This window comes from Stigmatopora nigra, chromosome 7 (genome assembly GCF_051989575.1).
Source record: "Stigmatopora nigra isolate UIUO_SnigA chromosome 7, RoL_Snig_1.1, whole genome shotgun sequence".
Taxonomy (NCBI): Eukaryota; Metazoa; Chordata; class Actinopteri; order Syngnathiformes; family Syngnathidae; genus Stigmatopora; species Stigmatopora nigra.
The window spans coordinates 7,822,443-7,841,936 of record NC_135514.1 but is presented as its reverse complement, the minus strand read 5'-3'; the positions used below and the strand labels follow the sequence as shown (position 1 = coordinate 7,841,936).

Here is a 19,494-nt window from a genome sequence, read left to right as displayed (position 1 = left end):
TCATTGACTCACGTGTGTCAGACTGTTTGTCTAAAAATATGCATAGACTGACCACACTAAGGCATGCAATGAAGCAGTATAAACAACCACATGCGTCAATATTGAACTTTGAGTTTTTTGTTCATCCAAGTTATTTGATCTAACAGCAATAGCAGTTAGCACCCATCTTACTCAATCATGAGATTGTAGGAGAATGATTTGTGAGTTTTCAACTTGTCCAGGCAGATCACAGGAAAACGTGGGGTGACAGGCCATTATGTACCTCCCTTTCAACCCCTAGACTCAGCATGGATGGGCAAACCGGTCCTCGGGGGCCACTTTGGGTGCATGTTTTTGTTGCAACCGATATAGCACAGACAGTTTAACCAATGAAATTTCTGCAGAAAACAAGAAGCACCTGACTGTAGATTCACTGATTCCACTTGTAGGACACCCGATTGGTGAAAAGGTGCCCTCTCAATGGGTTGGAATGAAAATAGAATAGTTTTCCCACCCCTGCCTGCCCTAGAGCAATGGTACTAAACACTACATTCTTTGCTGGGATCCTTATGATAACAACGGCTGTACTGCCGCTGAATTGAGAGTCAAAGTTTTCTTTTTATGTGTGTTGTTTGTAGTGTTCCTAGAAAAAACTATTAAATTGATTTAAAGATTGATTGAAAAAAAGGGGGACACATTTGTAGTTGGCTAAGTGTAGTTATAGCAAGTTTCTAGGTCAACGTTATTGCAACAACACAGATTCCCATTCATAAGTGCAGAACATGTTGCCCTTCATGAATGTGAAGAATGTGTGACATGGCCACGCATCATGACTGCACAGATTTGACAAAAACATTGGTGTTCACGGGTTAAAGTTCAGTTTCCTCACGAGTGCAGATGTGCTGCTCTCTCCAGGCATCCAATCACATTAGGCCAGCCTCCAGCTCCTGATAACATGCAACAGCATGGATGCCTCCCCCAACATAGCTCTTCAAAAGAGGAAAAACATGGTGGGGTTATCTTGATATCATAGACATATACAGGTATACTGTAATGGGGAAAAAAGTCTACATACCCAAGACTTTGCTCTCTGTGCTTGACCCCAGATCACAAAGCATTTTCTTTTGTCTGTTGGAATGTAATACTTTTAAAAATGTTAGTTGTACAAATAGGTAAAACCTAGAGGATGTTTGGTGCAATATTTTTTAATTTTTTTTCAATGACTGCAAATGTTGTCATTATGAGGGGAATTTGCAGGGGGCACTTAATCTGCCGGCACCAGTCAAACTTTATCCCTCATTTTTATCCCCACTTTAAATTGCATGAACATTATGAAAAAAAGTAAGAAAAAGAAACATATTTTTTCCGTTTAACAAAGAGTAAAAAATAAAACAACAACTTTGGAACAACAATCACTGTCTTCAAATAGCAATAAATAAGGAGCACTCTTCCCTGTCAAGATATACCTAATCCAAAATTGTTTACAATAAAAAATAGAACTTCAGTGCATTTCCTTTGACTGGTTTCTGCTGCTCCTTCAATACATCATCATCATCATTGTGACTCTTGGATACCCTGGAATTAAAGCAACAGTATTGAGAACAAAACAGAACACCAAATATGAATCTTCCTTAATGACACAATAGTCCAATATAAAATTTCACAGCCTTCTTATTTTCTAACTGTACTATACACCTCAAAACACAAACCTGGACAAAAAAGGCACAAGTAACTATAATTGGAGTAATACTGGGAAAACAGAACAAAAAAAAACAAAACATTTTTTTTTGATTTAAGATTTTGGTCATTTACACACGTTTGTATTATTCTGACACATTTTCAAACAAATGTCATATTACCGGTATCCATGGAGATATAAGAAAGGGCATAATCATATATAATTCTTCTATATACATTTACAGAAACATTATTTTCACAAAGAAAAAAAGTGCATTTTTTTATGACAAACCTGAATATTGCCAAAGAACAAACATTTAAGTTAACAATAGTATTGAAAAGTCAATTTAAAAAAAGAAAGGAATCGGAAAACAAGACGAATGTAGCGACTCATAAAGCAAGTTGGAGATGCATCTAATTAGCTGATCTGCTCTTCTCTGGCTGCATCCGCCATTGCTGTGCCCTTCTGCTCTGGAGGCTGTTCAATGGACTCAGAAATATTCTCCGAGCGAACATCTTCAACGCGACGCCTGCAAGTGTGGGCGGAGCTTCGTGAGCTGCCATATTGCTTTGAGTCCGTGGTCTCCAACTCCAGTTTGGAACACATAACTTGTGCCCCGACACTGTGTAGTCCCGATTGGCTGCTTCCAGCTGCCTGGGAGTCCGTCAACCACTCACTTCCAAGAGTCCTACTGCCATGAGGTCCTGGGGTCCCGCCCCAGAATGAGTCAAACCCAGCAGGTGACGGCCCCTCTATTGGAGGAGACATCAGGGGCAAAGGGGTGGAAGAATTGGACCTTGGCCTGGCCCGTACCATTTGAATCCCACCAATGGGAATCATTAGATAAGGGATGCTGGCTTGTTGGGAGTGCATGGGAAGATGGCTGAAGATGTTGTCTGCAGCTCTGTGGGCGGGGTAACTCTCACATGTGGAAAGGCGAAGAACAGGTGGGAAGTCGCTTTCTGACAATGAGCGACCATCCCTTGCGGTGCCACTTTTGTCCTGAAGATGGAGAACAGAAACAAGCATTCGTGTTAAACTCTTTCAAAAGATTGTTTGAACAGCTTGACCTAAATGCAGTACACAATAACTGTGAAATATATGGCTTGTTTAGCACAATAAGAAAATCCATAGTGGTGGTGATGAAAGAATGGAGTGAGAAATATGAAATATGATGTCATAGCATCCTTTCTATGGTGGTAACTTGATTGACAAGTTCGGTTTCTGATGAAAATGCACTTTCATTCAACTAGTCACATGCACAAAAATGAACTATGAATCAGTTATTAGAGGTGCACTCTATGGTTCATTTGTTTTTAAGGAGTCACATTGATCTTATCTACAAGTGAACTGGGTTACACCCTTGGTTGCATAACAAATTAAAAGGCATTATCAATGTGGAATTCAACCATTATAACAGCCATAGGTGCTGTTAAAATGAATTTATTACATAACACACACACACACACACACACACAGGGCAAAACAAATTCCTAACTATTGTGACATGCCAGATGTAGGTGATTGGAATAAAATGGTTCAATTTCATTTAATTGTGCCAAAAACTATTATCTATGATAAAGAATTTATGCAAAATACACAGGATTCAAATAGACAGTTAAAAAAATGGCTGGAGTTAATCTAAGAAATCAACCTTTACCTCTTCTAAACAGAATGAATAAATCGTCCACGTAAATCCCTGAAGTATATTTAGGAGTCATGAAAATTATTAGTATAGTAGAAAATTTGGTTTATTTTACGCAACCCATTTGGACTCTTCCACATATCTCTCATGCATATTTTTGGAATGTGAGCAATCCAAACTGCACCTAAAATAGGCTCACCAGCAACAACCTTAAAAAGGGCAAAAGTCAAGAGAAATTAAGAGGACTTACCAGTTTAATTTGACTACCCCTTGTGCCATGGTGTTCCCAAGGAAGACATCCAAGGGTCCTCTGCTGAACTCCAAGCCGCCTGGGTGGAGTACTAGCATGTGGTAACCCGTAGCAGCCTGGCAACATGGGGTGACGGGGTGAGGCGGGTCTGATGGGAGATGCTCCTCTTTCAGGGGAGGGTGACACTTGCCGTGAGGGGAGTGAGGGGAGATCTGTTCTTGGGGACAGTCCGTGCACGGGTGGGGATAGCTCTAGGCGGGGGGAGAGGCTGTGGCTGGGAGAACAACTCTCACTGCTGGGGGAGAAGGCTCTCGGTGATGCCTTCCAGCTCCGTCGGGAGAACAGAGCTCTCCTGCTTCCCGGCGAGGTGGCCCGTCTACTGTGCCAAGCCCCTCTTTGGGAGACATCCAGAGCGGGACTGAGGGCCGCGGGCTCGGGTTCTGGAGTACACTGTTGAGAACGCCCGCTGCATTTGGAACGACCCGCTGGTATTACGAGGGTGTCTGACGAACAGGAGGAAGGAGGGTCGTCGTGAGACTCCTCATCATCATCATCCTCATCATCATTGTCGTCATCATCGTCGTCGTCGTCCGAATCTTCCACGTTGGAAAACTGGTGCTCGTCTTGTTCCTCGGAGCAGCACGCATGTTCATCACTACCTGCTGAAAAATATAATCCTACTTTTAGTTACATTTATCAAATTCTCATCCATCCAATTTTATTACCTTTGCTAAACATAAAGTGAGTATAATACAATTTCTGCCATAGGCTTATGTATTACCCCCACCAGGCATTAAATGATAATGGAAAGTCATGTGAACATTTAGCATCCAAATTAAGGTACATGTTCAGTACTATAGTATGGTTTTTTTTTAACTTTCTAGTAAGACTCTTTAGAAACTGGTAGAACAACCAGAACTGACATGCTAACCAACATACTATTAATTTTTACTTTTAATTACAATATAAATCAATATATAGGTGCAATATTCGTATATAACCTTTGCTTGGTTAACTTTTCTATCAAATAAGTCTGATCACAATTTAACAGCTGCATCATAGTGAAGGTGTAACAAATTGTATTGTATACAAATTGTGTAACAATTTGTAGGAAAGAACCTGCAGTAGGCAGACAAAAGTAACATGTTTAGTCTGCTGATAACCCACAACACATCGAGACCATTCTATAAATAGACTATGGTTGAAAAGCATCACACTTGTATTTGCAAACTATGTCAGGACTGAACTTAGGATTTAAATGTGTGTCCTTGTATGTGAAGCGTGCAGACTGTACACAAAGAAAACCTAGCAGGAGGAAAATAACGATACTTTAGCTGTTGTGCAAAAACAAGAGCACTGTTGAATGCTCTTCATTCTTCATTATTTATCTTGTGCTTTTTCCTTATGCAAGGGCGAAAGGTTGGGGAATTGTACATTGCGGTTGCATAACCTGTCGGTAGAGAAGAGCTCTCCGCATCCCTTCACATCCCTCTCATACCATACCTGTTTCTTCGCTCTCTGGCTCATCTGCAGAGGGTTCAGACACTCCCATTGCCTGGCACTTTTTCCCGTGAGCTTTTGACTTCATGTGTTTGGTAAGGTTCCCTGCGAAGCAACATGAAAAGCACATTAAAACTTCCGCCTATTTCCATTGGGCAAAGAAAACTTGGACACTTTTTTTTTTAAACAACAGACATCACATGTAGCACACGCTTGAAGTTGATGGATTTCATTTAACAGACAGAATAGTGGAGAAACAGAACACAACTGAAGTATCTCGTTGACCATCCCCTAACCTTTGGTTTTGAAGGCAAAGTTGCAGTGTTTGCAAATGTACGGACGGACGTCAGTGTGTGTTCGGATGTGCTTCTTCAGCATGCTGGGCTTCTTACAGCGGATGCCGCACTCCCCACATATGTATTTTCCTCTGCCACGCCCTCGAACGTAAATATACTCTTCGTTAGACTTATACCTGACAGACAGACGGGATGGGCATGCGTTATTGATACATAAAAAAGAAGCAACATAAAGTTATAAAATCACAAACTAATGTCACTTTGATCTCTAGATAAATTGCTCATCTCGCTGCCTGGTGGTAGGTCAGAGGACCACCGGGTGACAAATATGTCACAATTTCCACAAGGCAATATATATATTTCTATTTAGGAAAGACTTTAAGCAATAATAATTCAAAACAATAATCACATTTGGAGCTATTAGCAAATATGTATGTCTAATTTGTTTACACCAAGCAGAAAGAGAGCATCGATTGGGTTCGTCACTGCAGGGACTCAATAAGCACAAATAGAGACAAAATATCAATAACACCTCATCAGACACAATATTAGGTACACCTGCACAGTTGACGGTCATTACAAATGCAGTAGTATCTAAATATCAGCCAAATAACCCTAGGAATAATGACAATAATACAACTGTAAATAGTACTACTGCTAATAATTACTACTGCGGTATCAAAAATACCTTTGATTATAGATCTCAACTCATTTTCTTAACCGCTTTATCCTCACTAGGGTTGCGGGGCGTGCTGGAGCCTATCCCAGCTCACTTCCGGCCAGAGGCGGGGAAACACCCTGAATTGGTGGCCAGCCAATCGCAGAGCACAAGGAGACAAACAACTATTCACACTCACACTCATACCCAAGGGTAATTTAGAGTGTCTAATCAGCCTACTCTGCATGTCTTTGGAATGTGGGAGGAAACTGGAGTACCCGGAGAAAACCCACGGAGGCCAGGGGAGAACATGCAAACTCTACACAGGTGGACCTAACTGGATTTGAACCCAGGTCTTCCACTGTGAGGCCAATGTGCTAAGCACTCATCAATAATAGATATGGTCATTTATTTTATAAGGTAAGAAATTATTCTTAATAAAATTTTAAAGTAATATATGAATAGTTTAGTAGGATATACCATGATAACCCCCTTTGCGATCTCATTGGATTGTGCAGGTATACCTAAAATTGTTCTCAGGTGGTGTCTCTTCCACAAACACACACAATCCAAAAAAAAAAACATCAAAAGTGAAAACACAAACAATTAAAAAGCAATTAGCAAGACCTCGGGTTGAAATTTAACAAAAAAAAAAATAGATAAGAGTATAGTTAATGGGAGAGCTGCAGAAACAGATGCTGGATCTGATCACATCAATGCTTGTTGCCCTCAGAAAACACACTACATGTATGTTAATGAGAGTCTGCAAAAACTGTGCTCTTGGCTCCAATGGGTGAATGAAAGCACATGAGACAATTACTCAGATATCCAGTCATACGACATGCACACACAGACAGACACATTGGATTTCTTGAGAAAAAAAGCACATCTTCATAGTTGTGGGTTAAGGATGCCCACCAAATCCCTTGCAGTCTCATGCTTCTCCCCCTGCTACACTCGCAGAGAGACGCAAACAAATACGCATTATTAGCACTTCGTCTGCCCGGGTGGTCCTTCTGACCACTAAAGAAAGCAAGGGGAAACCTAGTTATGGACCCTAAAGCTAAAATAGACACTAATCATTTATCATAATCAACTCATTTGGGTCTGCTCTATAATAACATTTGTATACACCATGAAGATGTTCATCAAAAGTTTGTGGTCCTCTGAATGAATTGTCCTTTATTCAAACTGCCCTGACACTGCAAATCCATTCTGATTTCTTAAATAAACAACGTGTGCTAAATGTATTTGATTAATGAGCAAGAAGCACATTTCTGTGAAGCCAGGTTGTCAAAGTTATATATATTTTACAGCAGGATGGTCTCAACAGTGCCATTGTGTGTGTGTGGGGTGGGTGGGTGTGCGAGTGTTAATTTTATTCAGGGACGGTTACTGTTCACTGGCATTTATTTTCTAACCAGGTCTAAAAATATCCACCTACAGCTCCAGAAAAACAAGGAAGAAGGTAGTCGACACCAATGCTAGCTTTGTGATGAGAGCCTCATACCCAAAAAAGCCCAGAATACCCATAAAAAAGGAATCACCTGAACCCTTATGTCTAATCCTATTTGTTCTAAAGAACAGTCGAAATAAGGAATCCAATTGACAAATCAGACTTAAAAAAAGACAACAATGAAAAATGAAAACAATTTGACTTGTTTACAGTTAGACATTGACAATCAATAGCACCAATCAGCCATGAAATAACCCTCCAAAATTAAATCTTTCTCTGAGAATCAATGTCTTTACTTCCCTAGTTTATAGTACCTACCAAATTTCATTTGGATCCCTCCAAGAAAAACAGAAAAAGAACAAGAACAAAGTAAATTAGTTTTTGAGACATCTCTATGGACAGTCTAGAAATAATAAGCCTAAAAAACACAATGTAATCAAAACTTGTGCACACGATTTAATATTTTACCTTTAGCGCGATGATAAACAGACAAAATGCAGCATTGCATACATTATCCGGTTAGATTAAGTAAAACAAAAACAATTAGTTAATCTATACAACGTACATATTTTCTTTTAATTTTTAAACAAAATGTTTTGAACTAATGTTAGTAAGCCAATGTCTTTAGAATAATGGCCTTACCCTTAAGGTTAATAACTACAAGTGACTGAGTCAAGAACGCCTCTACAACTTGCAGTTAATAGAGCATTCTATTTTCCGCTGATGCCGATAAAGACTTCAGTGTGGGGGGGAAAACATTGGGAAAAGTTTTTCTATGTTCACGAGTTGACCCTTTCCACTTATTCTTCCTCCTCCTTTTACATCTTTTCTATTTCTAGAGTGACTTTTTTTCATAAATAGATCTGCACCTTCTGGGCAAACCTTTAAGCTTTGCAAATCATGGGAAAAAAAGCTGGGCCTCAAATGGAAAAAAAAGATCACTAGGGCATTTATGGTAAGTAGATAGACAGAATGTGAACACAGTACAGTAAGCTGAGCAAACATTTGAGGTGTGAAGGAACACATGGATGCCCCCCCCCCACACACACACAAACACAACTCACGTACACTTAACCCTAGAATGACAATTGTATTAAATAACTGGTGAATTCAGGTATCCATGAGATTGTCAAAGTCAATGCACAAGCACCAACATGCTGGTATCTCTCCATGATAAACCCTCCAAAATCTCACAGGTTTGTGCAAACAGAAAGCAGGGGAAAACCTAGCTGCAACAACAGTTGCATCCTTTCCCACTACTCCCTATCCGTCACTATGCACTATTTTGGCAGCAGAGTTTTATCTACTTTTCTAGTGACACTAAATGCAGCACTACAATGACTGAATGAAAAGATAATAGTCTTACCCGCCTTCAAAGATGCGAACATGAGATGCTTCGCACTGTTTTGAGGTGGAAGGTCCCTCCTCGTCGTTCTTCTCATTATTCTCTTCTTTTTTATGCTGGTGATCTTTTACATCAGTGGAATAGGCTCTGATGGGATGTACCTACACTCAAGACACAGTTGGAAAATACATGAATAAGCATTTTTATGTCAGCAAATTGATTGTGTTAGCCCGTATTGTATCTGTATGACATGGAGCTTGCAAGCCCATTGAATTTCCTCAAAATTGTAGATGAATGAGAAAAATAAAAACTATTTTTAAACATGTTTTTGCCAAAGAAAAGTTACATCAGCTGTAACAATTGCCTTTCAAAACACCGTCCTTGCTTTGTATTGAGGATGGGCAATGAAAAACAACACAGCAAAGAAAACTTGTTTGTTTTGTTTTGATACGTTTTGTGTAAACCTGTGGTTCTATTTTTGTAAACAGCTAAGGAGAAACTGCTGAGTATCTGAATGTCATTGTAAGCCATTATCACACGGAAAGTATGTCACAGTGTGACCTCATTGGGAGAAATATTCTATTAACATGGTTATCTGCAGACAGAGATAGGATAAAGTATAGATACAGCAAGTTGAAAACGATATTAACATTGCATAACATGTTTTTTTTATTTATTTTTTTACCTCTGATATGCGTGGGGTTCTGCTACTTGCAGGGGTATTTTCAATTTTGGCCATCATTTGAGCCGTAGAAATGGTGTATGTCTCTGAGCAACACTTCTGTTTGGAGCACAGCAGAGACAAGGCCACCTTAGTACTGAGACCTGGCAAGTTTGGGTTGTGTCCGCTAACGCTCCAGGTAGAATAAACTGAATTACGGGAGTCCCTCTCTGCAGTTGGGTTGGGTTTGACATAGTTAAGGTAGCACCAGTTGACAGAAGTTGACGTGTGAAGGCTTGGGTATGAGCGGGTGATTGATCTCTCAGTTCCCTTTTCTGGAGTTTCCATCTCCTTTTGATTTCTCACAATTGACTCTTCGCCCTCTTTTTTCTCCTTGTTCAACTCTCGGTGTCTTTGATTCGGATCCCCCTCCTGTTTTACGTGTGTTACCTCAAGCAAATCTTTTATCTTGTCAACCTTTTCCTGTTGTTCCCCATCTGTTTTACAGTCTCCCTCCTTATGTACATTGTGATCTAAATCCTCTACCACAACTTCAGACTTGTGTTGTTCGCCGTCTGCTTCCTCTTTGACCCTTTTCTGGTGACGTTGGGCTTCAGTACTGAGCTCAAGACTGGCTGCAGGTGAGAGCATACGTTTGCTCCCTCCTGCTCCAAGTGGACCACATTCATCAAGAGAAGGTGAAAGCAGATCCTCAGGATGGGGAATCTTGATGACTGGTGAGGGAACCTTCAAATAAGACCTTTGTAAATTGCGCTGCTCCATTTTGTCCATGATTGTCATGGTATTTTTCAAAATGGGATCCTGTGGACACGCAGATGTCAGGATTTGGGACAAGGTGGTGTACATAGCACGTGTATTGGTAGGAATGTGGGTATGGAGGCGGACTGGGACCACAAGAGACACCGATGGTGTGAACTGTGCCACACAAGTGGAAATGAAGGGGCCTGGGTAAAGGCATGAGGCGCTTCCCTCTGTGGAAGGAGAAGTTAAAATATGCAGGGAATGTAACGGTGTGGTAGGCAAGTATAGGGACTGACTCCCACTGTAAGGAAATTGAACAGGAACAAAGGCAGAAAGTTGGTGGAATGGTATACCCATTTGTTCTGTCATACGCATCTGTATTGGGTCGACCTGTAGAGGTAGAGCAGTTTGCGTATGTGAAAAAGGTCTGTTCATGAACTGAGAGGCCGTGGTGACTGGGAGTAACTGGGATAAAGGTGCTGGAGGTAACGTCTGTTGGATGCTTTCTTGTGAAGGAATCATAGTTGGAGGAGGGATCTGTGACTGTAACAACTGCGTAACATTCTCTGTGTCTTCCAGGTTTAAGCGGGTGCTTGAATAGAAAAGAGATTGGCTCAAGTGGGAAGGCCCTGGCTTTGGACTCTCTGCTATGGTTAATTGACTCTCCTCTTGCTCAGGTTCACCTAATGTCGCGTGCTTTACAAGGAGACACTTCCTCCGTTCTTTCCAGGTGGATGCTGATTGCTGAGAGGACAAAGAACCCAAATCAAAAGATTTACTTCTGGTGTCAGACACCTGTTCTGTTTTCTGAGGGGCCTGCTCGGAAGCAGAACGCCTCATCTCCTTGTGGCTTTGGTTCTGTTGTTGGCATGTTGATGGCACAGTCAACATTTGGGTACTTTGACTACTGCCACCCCAGACTACGGGCTCTGACTTTGTTGCGTCCTCGAAAGAAGCAGAAAGACTTGAAGTGTGGGACATGCTGCTCTCCTGACTGGGGCTGCGGGGTAGTGACACAGATTCAAAGCTAGACTCCCCAGAAGATTGCGCTGCCTGAGCTAAGCGGAGTCTTTTCTTCTTTGGGGGCAGTTTTTCTGCAGGGAGCTGGGCTAGAGTCTGGCTACGTTGGGGCCACTGAAACTCCTCCACCCTGTCTGCTTCCTAGGATGGATACATAGGAGATCATATTACAAAACAGTTACAATATTGTGATCGTAGTAAAATCTGTTACTGTACCTTAGATGAAGATGAGGTCACTGGTGGAGACAGGGATGTCATGTCTGTATCAGGCTCTACAGTAACAAGAATCTCTGGCACTTGGATGTTGGACTGGCGAATGAGGCGAGATGTAGAAGGTGATGGTTTTGAAACGGGCGGTTGTGCTTGGTGAACCTCTTTGACATTAGTTCTCTCACTTTCCATGGAAAGGGTCTCCTGCGTTTCAAAGGAGCTAGTATGCTGGATTACAGACACACCCTTTCTATCTCGTTGTTGCTGTTGTCCCGTCTCCATCTGTACAGTGCAACCTACAAGTACCATGATTAGAGACACAAACAAAATACATTTTTAAATTAGGTCAATGAGAGACTTTTGAGACAAAAGACATGCGCCCAGTTGCTACTATACTGGCTAATACATTTCAATAGCAATTACGATAGCAGTTAAAGTGTCAGATAAAATTTGTAGTTGGAATTATTCATGTAAATGATAGAAATATAAACTGCTATAGTGGTGACCCCTGGGGGGATAAGACAAAAGTCCAATGTCTAAATAATTTTATTTGCAGTCAAGTCATCTCTAATTTTAGACATAACAGTTCTTTCTGCGTTAAAATCAGTAAAAATAAATAAATAACAAAAAAATTATGTCACTGATAAATATTGTATGACTTGACTGATGACTTGCTTGATCCAAGTAATAGCTTGGGACTTGCTTGAGTTTTGAAGGTCATTACTATATTTTACAGTACGTTGACAAAAATGATCAACTACATTTTATTTTTATTTTGGCTCTCCTAAAAGTAGTAATATGCAAGCAAACCTGAGAGTGCCTGGCTTTGTCCTGGTGGACCTCCGGCTGCAGTGACGCCCGTAGACCTCCCTGACATGGTTCCGGTCCCAGGACTTGAAAGATCTTCTTCTATACTCTCCTCCTTCCTCCTCTTTCTTACAGCCATAGCCAGTGCTCTGAACTTATAGTGCATCATCATTGGAGGGCGTTCCTCTCTGCCGGTCTTACTTGGACCGCTACTCTCCTGTTCCAGTGTTTGCGGCGCTTTGCACACACCTTTGTGGGCTGTGTAGCTGTCAACATGCTGAAAGCTTGTTCTACAGACTTTGCATTCAAATGCCTTCAAAGTACCGTGTGGTGCTTGTTGCTCTGGATATCTGGCTGTGTCAGTCCCACTGATTGCAGAAGAAGCGTTGAGGGGTATTTCTTCCGGCATTAGTTCAGCACCCAAGGGAACCTCTATGGCTGGTTGCCGCCTAAGCATACGGTGGGCATGACCAATGTTAATCTCTGTTGCCATGGCCTGCTGCTCATCAAATGACTGACAGAGACGGTAGCCTCTGTTGGACCTGATTCCAGATGCTGAGGACTCTAATTGGCTGGTCGTTGTTGGCATGGAGCGGCTTCTGAGAAGCCGAACTGTTGACAATACTGGATTTACAGGTGGGTTTGTCTCTGGGTTCTGAAGGTCGCTTAAACCGCTTGGACCAGGGTTCTCTCCTTTGGGATCAAATATATAGGGGTCTTTGGAGGTTGTCAATTTGGGTGACTCAAGGCTACTTTTCCTCGACAGAGAAGAACGCCTGGGCTTTACACTGTCAATCTCACTAGTGTCTACCACTGCTTCATTGATTGTTATAAGTTTGGTAATATGTTCTATTACTTGGGTTTTCGGTACAGCAAAAGGAATGCTCTTGTCCTCTGTTCCAGACAGTGGGGAAAGGGGAGAGTGAGAATGAGGACTGCGCTGCTGCCCCCCCAACCTTCCATATTTCCCAAGAATGATTTCTGCGTATGATTTGGCACTTGCACTGGAAGGAATAACATGGGATAAGTCAGTGCTGCCTGATCCGGAATAGTAACCAGATTCTGTGCTGCCTTTACTGCCAGGACCAAGAGAAGAAGATGAGGTTGAAAGGGAAGAAGGAGGATCATCAGGTAAGGCCATCGGGCCACGTTTTCTTTCACTAAGCCTCATCGCAAGCCTTTGTTTGACAGCTTGTGTATCATCAGGTCTCTGGCTTTCATTTGATCCTCCTCCCAACTCCTTACCAACATTCTTCTGCCGAGCCAAAATCTCCTGAGAGGATTTTTTGTGCTGACCTGTCTCATCTTCAGACTCAGTGCTTTCTCCGTCGGTATGCTCCTCGGCATCTTCTCCAACGCCACTGTAGTCTGGCCCACTCAAACTTGGCTCGTCACGACTGGATGCGAGGCCTGCCTTAATACGATGAGCATGGGACTTTCGATGCTTGTACAGGTTACTCTTGGTCTTGAAAGAAAATCCGCACGGGGCACAAGGATAAGGTCTTTCTCCCGTATGAGAGCGAATGTGTTTCTGAAGAACACTTGGCTTGGCACATGGACGACCGCAGTAAGTGCACACATACTTCCCTGGTTTGGGGGGTTTCTTCTCTCCTTTCCTGGGAGAGCTAACCCCTTCTTTTGTCTCTTGGTTGGATTGAGATGAGACCTTGTGGCCATGTTCACCTTGGGTGGATGTTGACGAGCGATGAGATGAGGTTGATGTGGAACCCGCAGAGAAAAAGCTGCCTCCTGAAGGACCTGGGGTTTCTGTATGCTGCCATGCTACTGCTTGCTGTTGTAACCGAAGAAGATCTTCACGTTTGTGTTGCCGGTTTTGCAGTCGACACAAAGCTCTGTGTACTGGACGAGGATTGGAAGTCTGCTGGGGTTGTGGACAAGACCCAAAAGAGGATCCGGTTGTCACATCCTGCTGCTCTTGTGTTTCAGAGCGGTCCCCATCAACCGAATGGCTGGGCTCAGCCTCCATAGAGTGAGGAGGGAGCCTCACAGAAAAATACACAAGGGCTCTTTGAGCCTCAGGAAGCTAACCACATGGCAGCAGGGAGGTCAGAGACAAGGGGCTGTGGACGGTGACTGTAAATCACACCAAAGTGCCTCTATCAATGTAGGCCTGAAGTTATTCAAGAGGACCAAGTGAGACATTGTTAGAATGTGCCCTGGAGCAGCAGTGAAAAAGGTAAACATAGATCATCCTTTGGCATACAGCAACTCTTCTTCTGTCCAGTTGCAGCCATCATAACATCCCATTCAATATCTTCTTAGCATGTCCTTTGCTTGTGGTCAATATTCTTGATGGGTGAACCAAGGAGCAGTTCTAGAGAAAAACAGAAACAGAAGTGTGAGTTTGCCAAATTGATAAAAAAAAGCCTCCCTAAATGATGTGTGTGTGTGTGTGTGTGTGTGTGTGTGTGTGTGTGTGTTTGGGAAGCATCATTCATTATTGAATCTTTACTAGATCAGTGAACTGTACTCAAATTATCATTACCTGTGATTAACATTTGGTTCTTCTGAAAAAGCAAGAGTGAGAGATGTATTGTATGTCAGATATTCAGGGGACACAGACTCATCCACACACAACCAAACACAAACACATTCGTGCACGTCTTTTTGTCAAGTCCAGGCTTTACACTTTCAGAGCTTTGTATCAATAAAACAAAACACTTCGCTCAGTGCGCAATCATTTCAATATCAATACCTACATGTAATCACACAGCTGGTAATGATGGATACTAATACGGGCCAAACAATAAATGATGTTGAACCCTTAGGATACATAAAGTCTCCCAAGTGCTTTTTAAAAAGCTGTTGTCACCCCTCGTACCGCCATACACAGGCACACACACACACACACACACACACACACACACACACACACACACACACCTCTCTTTCTCTCAGTTCTCTCTCACTGACGGTAGCCTGGTGCTGGTTCCCATGGAAACAAACCTACTCTGAGCATCGGCAGATGGAGAGGGAACTGGAGGTCTAAATTTATCTCCCAGCATCCTCTCTGACTACAAACACACACTGGCAGCAGGAAGTGAAGGAGGGAGGAATGTGTGCCCTCTGCTTGAATGGACAAGCTGGCATGACCTTTGACATCCACTCTGTTTTGGAGTGACAGCCAGTAGATGTCAAATGAAGACTACGCATGTATTGTGCACTGTTGTCCTGACAAATCCAACACTGGGTATAAGATGCAATGCTCTTCTGAAGATTTCTGTCAAAGACCAGCCCTACAATTTAGCCAGAAACTCCAGAAAATCATGGTTGGGTTTAAAAAAAAAACTAGAAACGACTGAAGCAGATGCCGGACCTAAGCTTAAGTACTCTTACTTGCTGTGGATTGCCACTTAAGTCAAAATGTCTGAGGGGACACCAGTAGAGGAAACAACATACCGGGGCCCTCGATCAGTCTCGATATGCTTAGCGCAGGGCATGATGGGCATTATTAAGGCATTTGAGAAGGATTTCCAAATGCATTGATAAGGAAAAAAGCTCAACTTAATAACAATCATCACCTTGATACTTTTGATAATATTCCTATAGGTCAATAAAATGCTACTTTGGTGTCATTATCAAGTGTCAAAACATTGAAAAACAACAATAAATCAGTCATATTTTAAGATAAGACAGGTTTTAGTGTGTATAGGTCTGTAATTATTACTATTACACGACTGAACCAGATCTTCTCCACAATTTTGTTGTACCATGTACAGTAACAATAAAATATTCTCTTCTATACCTTAAAACTATTGCCTTTTGGTTTGCATAGTTTTTCATATTTTCACAAGTTTATTAGCTGGTTTTCTTTTCATTTTGTACATTGTAGTTTGTCAATGTTAGGCAATCAACAACAGAAGAAACTGAACAACAAAAGAGTTAACCCTATTTATTTTTGTATCATTTTTTTCCAATAGATTCTTTTCTTAAAAATGTAGAAGATTGTGAGTGGTTCTGACTCCGTGCTTTCATACACCAGAAGAATTTTCAACTAAGCTGCTACTGATGTCTGTCTCCAGACTACGCCAATAAAGTCAACTAGTGGTTGCCCTTTCCAACTTTTATTGGGAATAGGCAAATATTTAACTCTGGAAAATCATTACAACATTATTTGTAAAGAAAGAATGTATTCACACCAATTATAATCAAATAAATTATAATTTCCCATGCTATACACACTAGTGGTTGGAAATCGCCAGCCAAGTGGATACTCTAATATATTAAGTAGGAGAAAGAAGAGTAACACAAAAAAAATAGTCTTCAGTTTTGGGTAAAGCTCCAGTGCAACAGTGCAAATAAATAAGGGCGAAATACATCATAGTGAGGTGGGAATGTCAACTACAATAAATTAAATGCTCCATCGGAATTTGATGGGATCTCCCCAAGTCAATATCACAGCCTGTGGCTAAGTTTCATGGTATTCAACTTAAGTAGAATTTGCCAAATCAAATATACACACAACCAAAAAAAATAACGATTCAGCAGAGATAAATTATTTCCGCCATTTCGAACCGAGCCAATGCATTTTGAAAATTACTCACTGAACTTATCCGACAGATAGTGATAAAGAAAAAAAGAAAACAAACAAAGTGAGTCTGAGCATTCAAGATAAAGATGGATTTAAATGACACAGAGATAAATAGATGGGGGGCTGAGAGTGAGGAGGGGGGTCTCAGAGTTAGACAGACAGACAGACAGATTACCTGACAGAGCAGTCTGGTCTTCCCCCTCGGAGACGCTTCACAGGCTCTGTGAGACAAGCATGGAGAGCAAGAGAGTAAGAGCGGATATGACTGCTTGAGTGGGTGTGTTGCCGAGAGAGGCAGAGAGAGGGTGGGGGTGAGGTAAAAACAGAATGATGGAGAGAGGGGACCAGGGGGGAACACCAAATGAATGTTTCCACTGTACTGTATAAACGTTAGGAGAGGAGGGCGCCAAAGGAAATTGAGAGCATTTCATAATAAAGTCAAACAACAACAACAAAATCCTCTGAAATGGCATTATCACTTCAAAACACATTTTATTGTGTGGCACAGCAGGAAAGTGAAAAGGGAAACAAATGCCACAATAAGATGAATCTTTGTCTTTCTTTAACTTGCACAAAGATTACATTTCCTCGAAGCAGAGATTAGAAAAAAAAGATGTGTTTTACAAAGCCGAAGTATGTTTTGTTATGCTTTGTACAGAGTGCATCTGTTCATATTTTGACCATTGAGCTTCCATAGAGGTTATTGTTTATCCTTAAAAAAGTGAGAGGGGTTCCAAAAATCAATAGTTCAAACACAATGTCTTATTTAATTTTAAATCAATTCCTGTGGTGTTTAAGGATAAATAAAATAGTAAATATTCCAATTCTTATGCTCTTGACTGCTATCACAACCATTGCCATCTAAACTACAGTAAATACAAGTCACTTCTGGGTTTTCTATCCCGAATAGCTGGGGGTACAACATCTGTAAATGAATTCCAGAGTGCCATCCATTCAAGTAAAGCCCCCGCATTACGCAGCAACGAGGCGAGGCCTATCAACCTTTTCTAACACAAGAGAAAGGGAGAGAGGGAGAGGCACGGACAGAGAAAGCGAGAATTGAGAATGAACGCAGCTCAACTCCTGCTGTTCCATAGAGCGTCGCCTCACTAGCAGAGTACAGGAAGTGTGACTCACACGCTCTAAAATAAACACGCTCACAGGGCGACGAGCCGGCACATACTAGAAAGGGCTTATCAGAAAGAAGGCGGTCGGGAACACAGAGGCACACTACACACGCTAACAACGCATGGTTGCCTGGTGGGATGACGGGATGAGTCACAAGGAGGAGCTGCGCAGTGACAGTTCTTTTGCCTGCTTGATTCATCAGAAGATGTCCCAGCTCCAATCACATGATCGGCTTTTTTAACAAGATCCGAATCAGAGGAAATAGATTGGGTTTGTTCAAATGTACTGACAAGGTTTTCAACTTATTTTGAGTGTGAGTATGTATGTGTATAAAAAACACAGTCAAATATGTACTCATTATCCATCAGTGTATGAATTAAAAGATTATTAATGCTTGCACTTGAATGTTTAGACAATAACGAAAACTAAAAAATACAACAAAAATTCACAATTTTCTGTTTATGCGTGTTTTCTTTATGGCATTTTACAGCTATAATGGTAAGCTGGGAATACCACATTGAATTGCATTTACATCATTTGTAAACAGTGGAAATTGTGGTATAGGCTGAAAGTTGTTTTATAAAAAAAATGATTTGTTGTGCTCATATAAATACCTAAAATTGGTAGCTGATAGTGGTTATATAACAGCATTTTCTCCGGGTACTCCGCTTTCCTCCCACATTCCAAAGACACGCATGGTAGGTTGATTGAACACTTTAAATTGCACCTAAATATGAGTGTGAGGGTGAATTGCTGTCCGTCTACTAGTGCCCTGCAATCGACTAGCCACTGATACAAGGTGTTCCCCAAAGTCTGGGATAAGCTCCAGCACCCCCCGCAGCCTTAGTAGCGGTTCAGAATGAATGAATGTATTCTCTATGTTAATTTTTGTCTCAATGGTACCCTATTCTCATTTGATAAGGGTCATGTCAGAAAGAGGGTTTATTGCAGTCTTTCTGTGGCCCCCCTGATACTTTCCAGGACGAGGCATTCCGTTGAATCAGCGGGAATGTGCCCAGTGTCATCGCTTTCCAGCACCACATCTCCTCGAGTACAACACTACTAAGCAGTGATGTCAGAAGCTGGCAGAACTTTGCAAGTTCATTAACGTGTAGGAATCTTGGCAGGGGTCACTTTACTCACTCACTCTAGCTACCATTCCATAAAGCATGTTTGATTAAATAAAATAACTGAAAGTGCACATGTGAGGGAATTACAAACATTAATTGATATATATTTAGCTGTGAATCTAATCACATTTGTGTGTGTTTGGTTACATCAACAAAGCAATCAAAATCATAAATGGTGCTACTCGGAATTCACAACTCAAGATATCACTTTAATATTTTCATACTTTGTTTTTGGGAATATGCAACATTAAAGGAGCTATTTGTAAGCTTTGCACTTCATTTGTTTTAATACATGACCCTAATACTACAATAAATGTTTTTGGAAGTATTTCTAAGACGGGGGAAGGCAAGATTTCCCCATTATAAAATTCTATATTTAGCACGTTAGTTGTTATTGTTTTGATTATGTGTTTACAA

General features: G+C 41.4%; 1 protein-coding gene across 5 annotated transcripts in view; it reads right to left on the bottom strand.

The window, feature by feature from the left end:
* Nucleotides 1-1,168: 1,168 nt before the first annotated feature.
* Nucleotides 1,169-19,494, bottom strand: part of hivep3b (HIVEP zinc finger 3b) — a 33,157-nt gene continuing 14,831 nt past the window's right edge. For 2 of the 5 annotated variants that reach the window (XM_077721053.1, XM_077721055.1), the window contains 9 exons: nt 16,995-17,040; nt 12,271-14,602; nt 11,467-11,756; nt 9,493-11,391; nt 8,829-8,968; nt 5,349-5,524; nt 5,056-5,157; nt 3,553-4,214; nt 1,169-2,659 (listed from right to left, as the gene is read on the bottom strand). In XM_077721053.1, coding sequence (XP_077577179.1) covers nt 2,075-2,659; nt 3,553-4,214; nt 5,056-5,157; nt 5,349-5,524; nt 8,829-8,968; nt 9,493-11,391; nt 11,467-11,756; nt 12,271-14,254 — 5,838 coding nt within the window. In that variant the 5' untranslated portion in view covers nt 14,255-14,602; nt 16,995-17,040 and the 3' untranslated portion in view covers nt 1,169-2,074. The remainder of the gene's footprint in view (nt 2,660-3,552; nt 4,215-5,055; nt 5,158-5,348; nt 5,525-8,828; nt 8,969-9,492; nt 11,392-11,466; nt 11,757-12,270; nt 14,603-16,994; nt 17,041-19,494) is intronic. The other 3 variants (XM_077721056.1, XM_077721052.1, XM_077721057.1) reach the window with 2 other exon arrangements.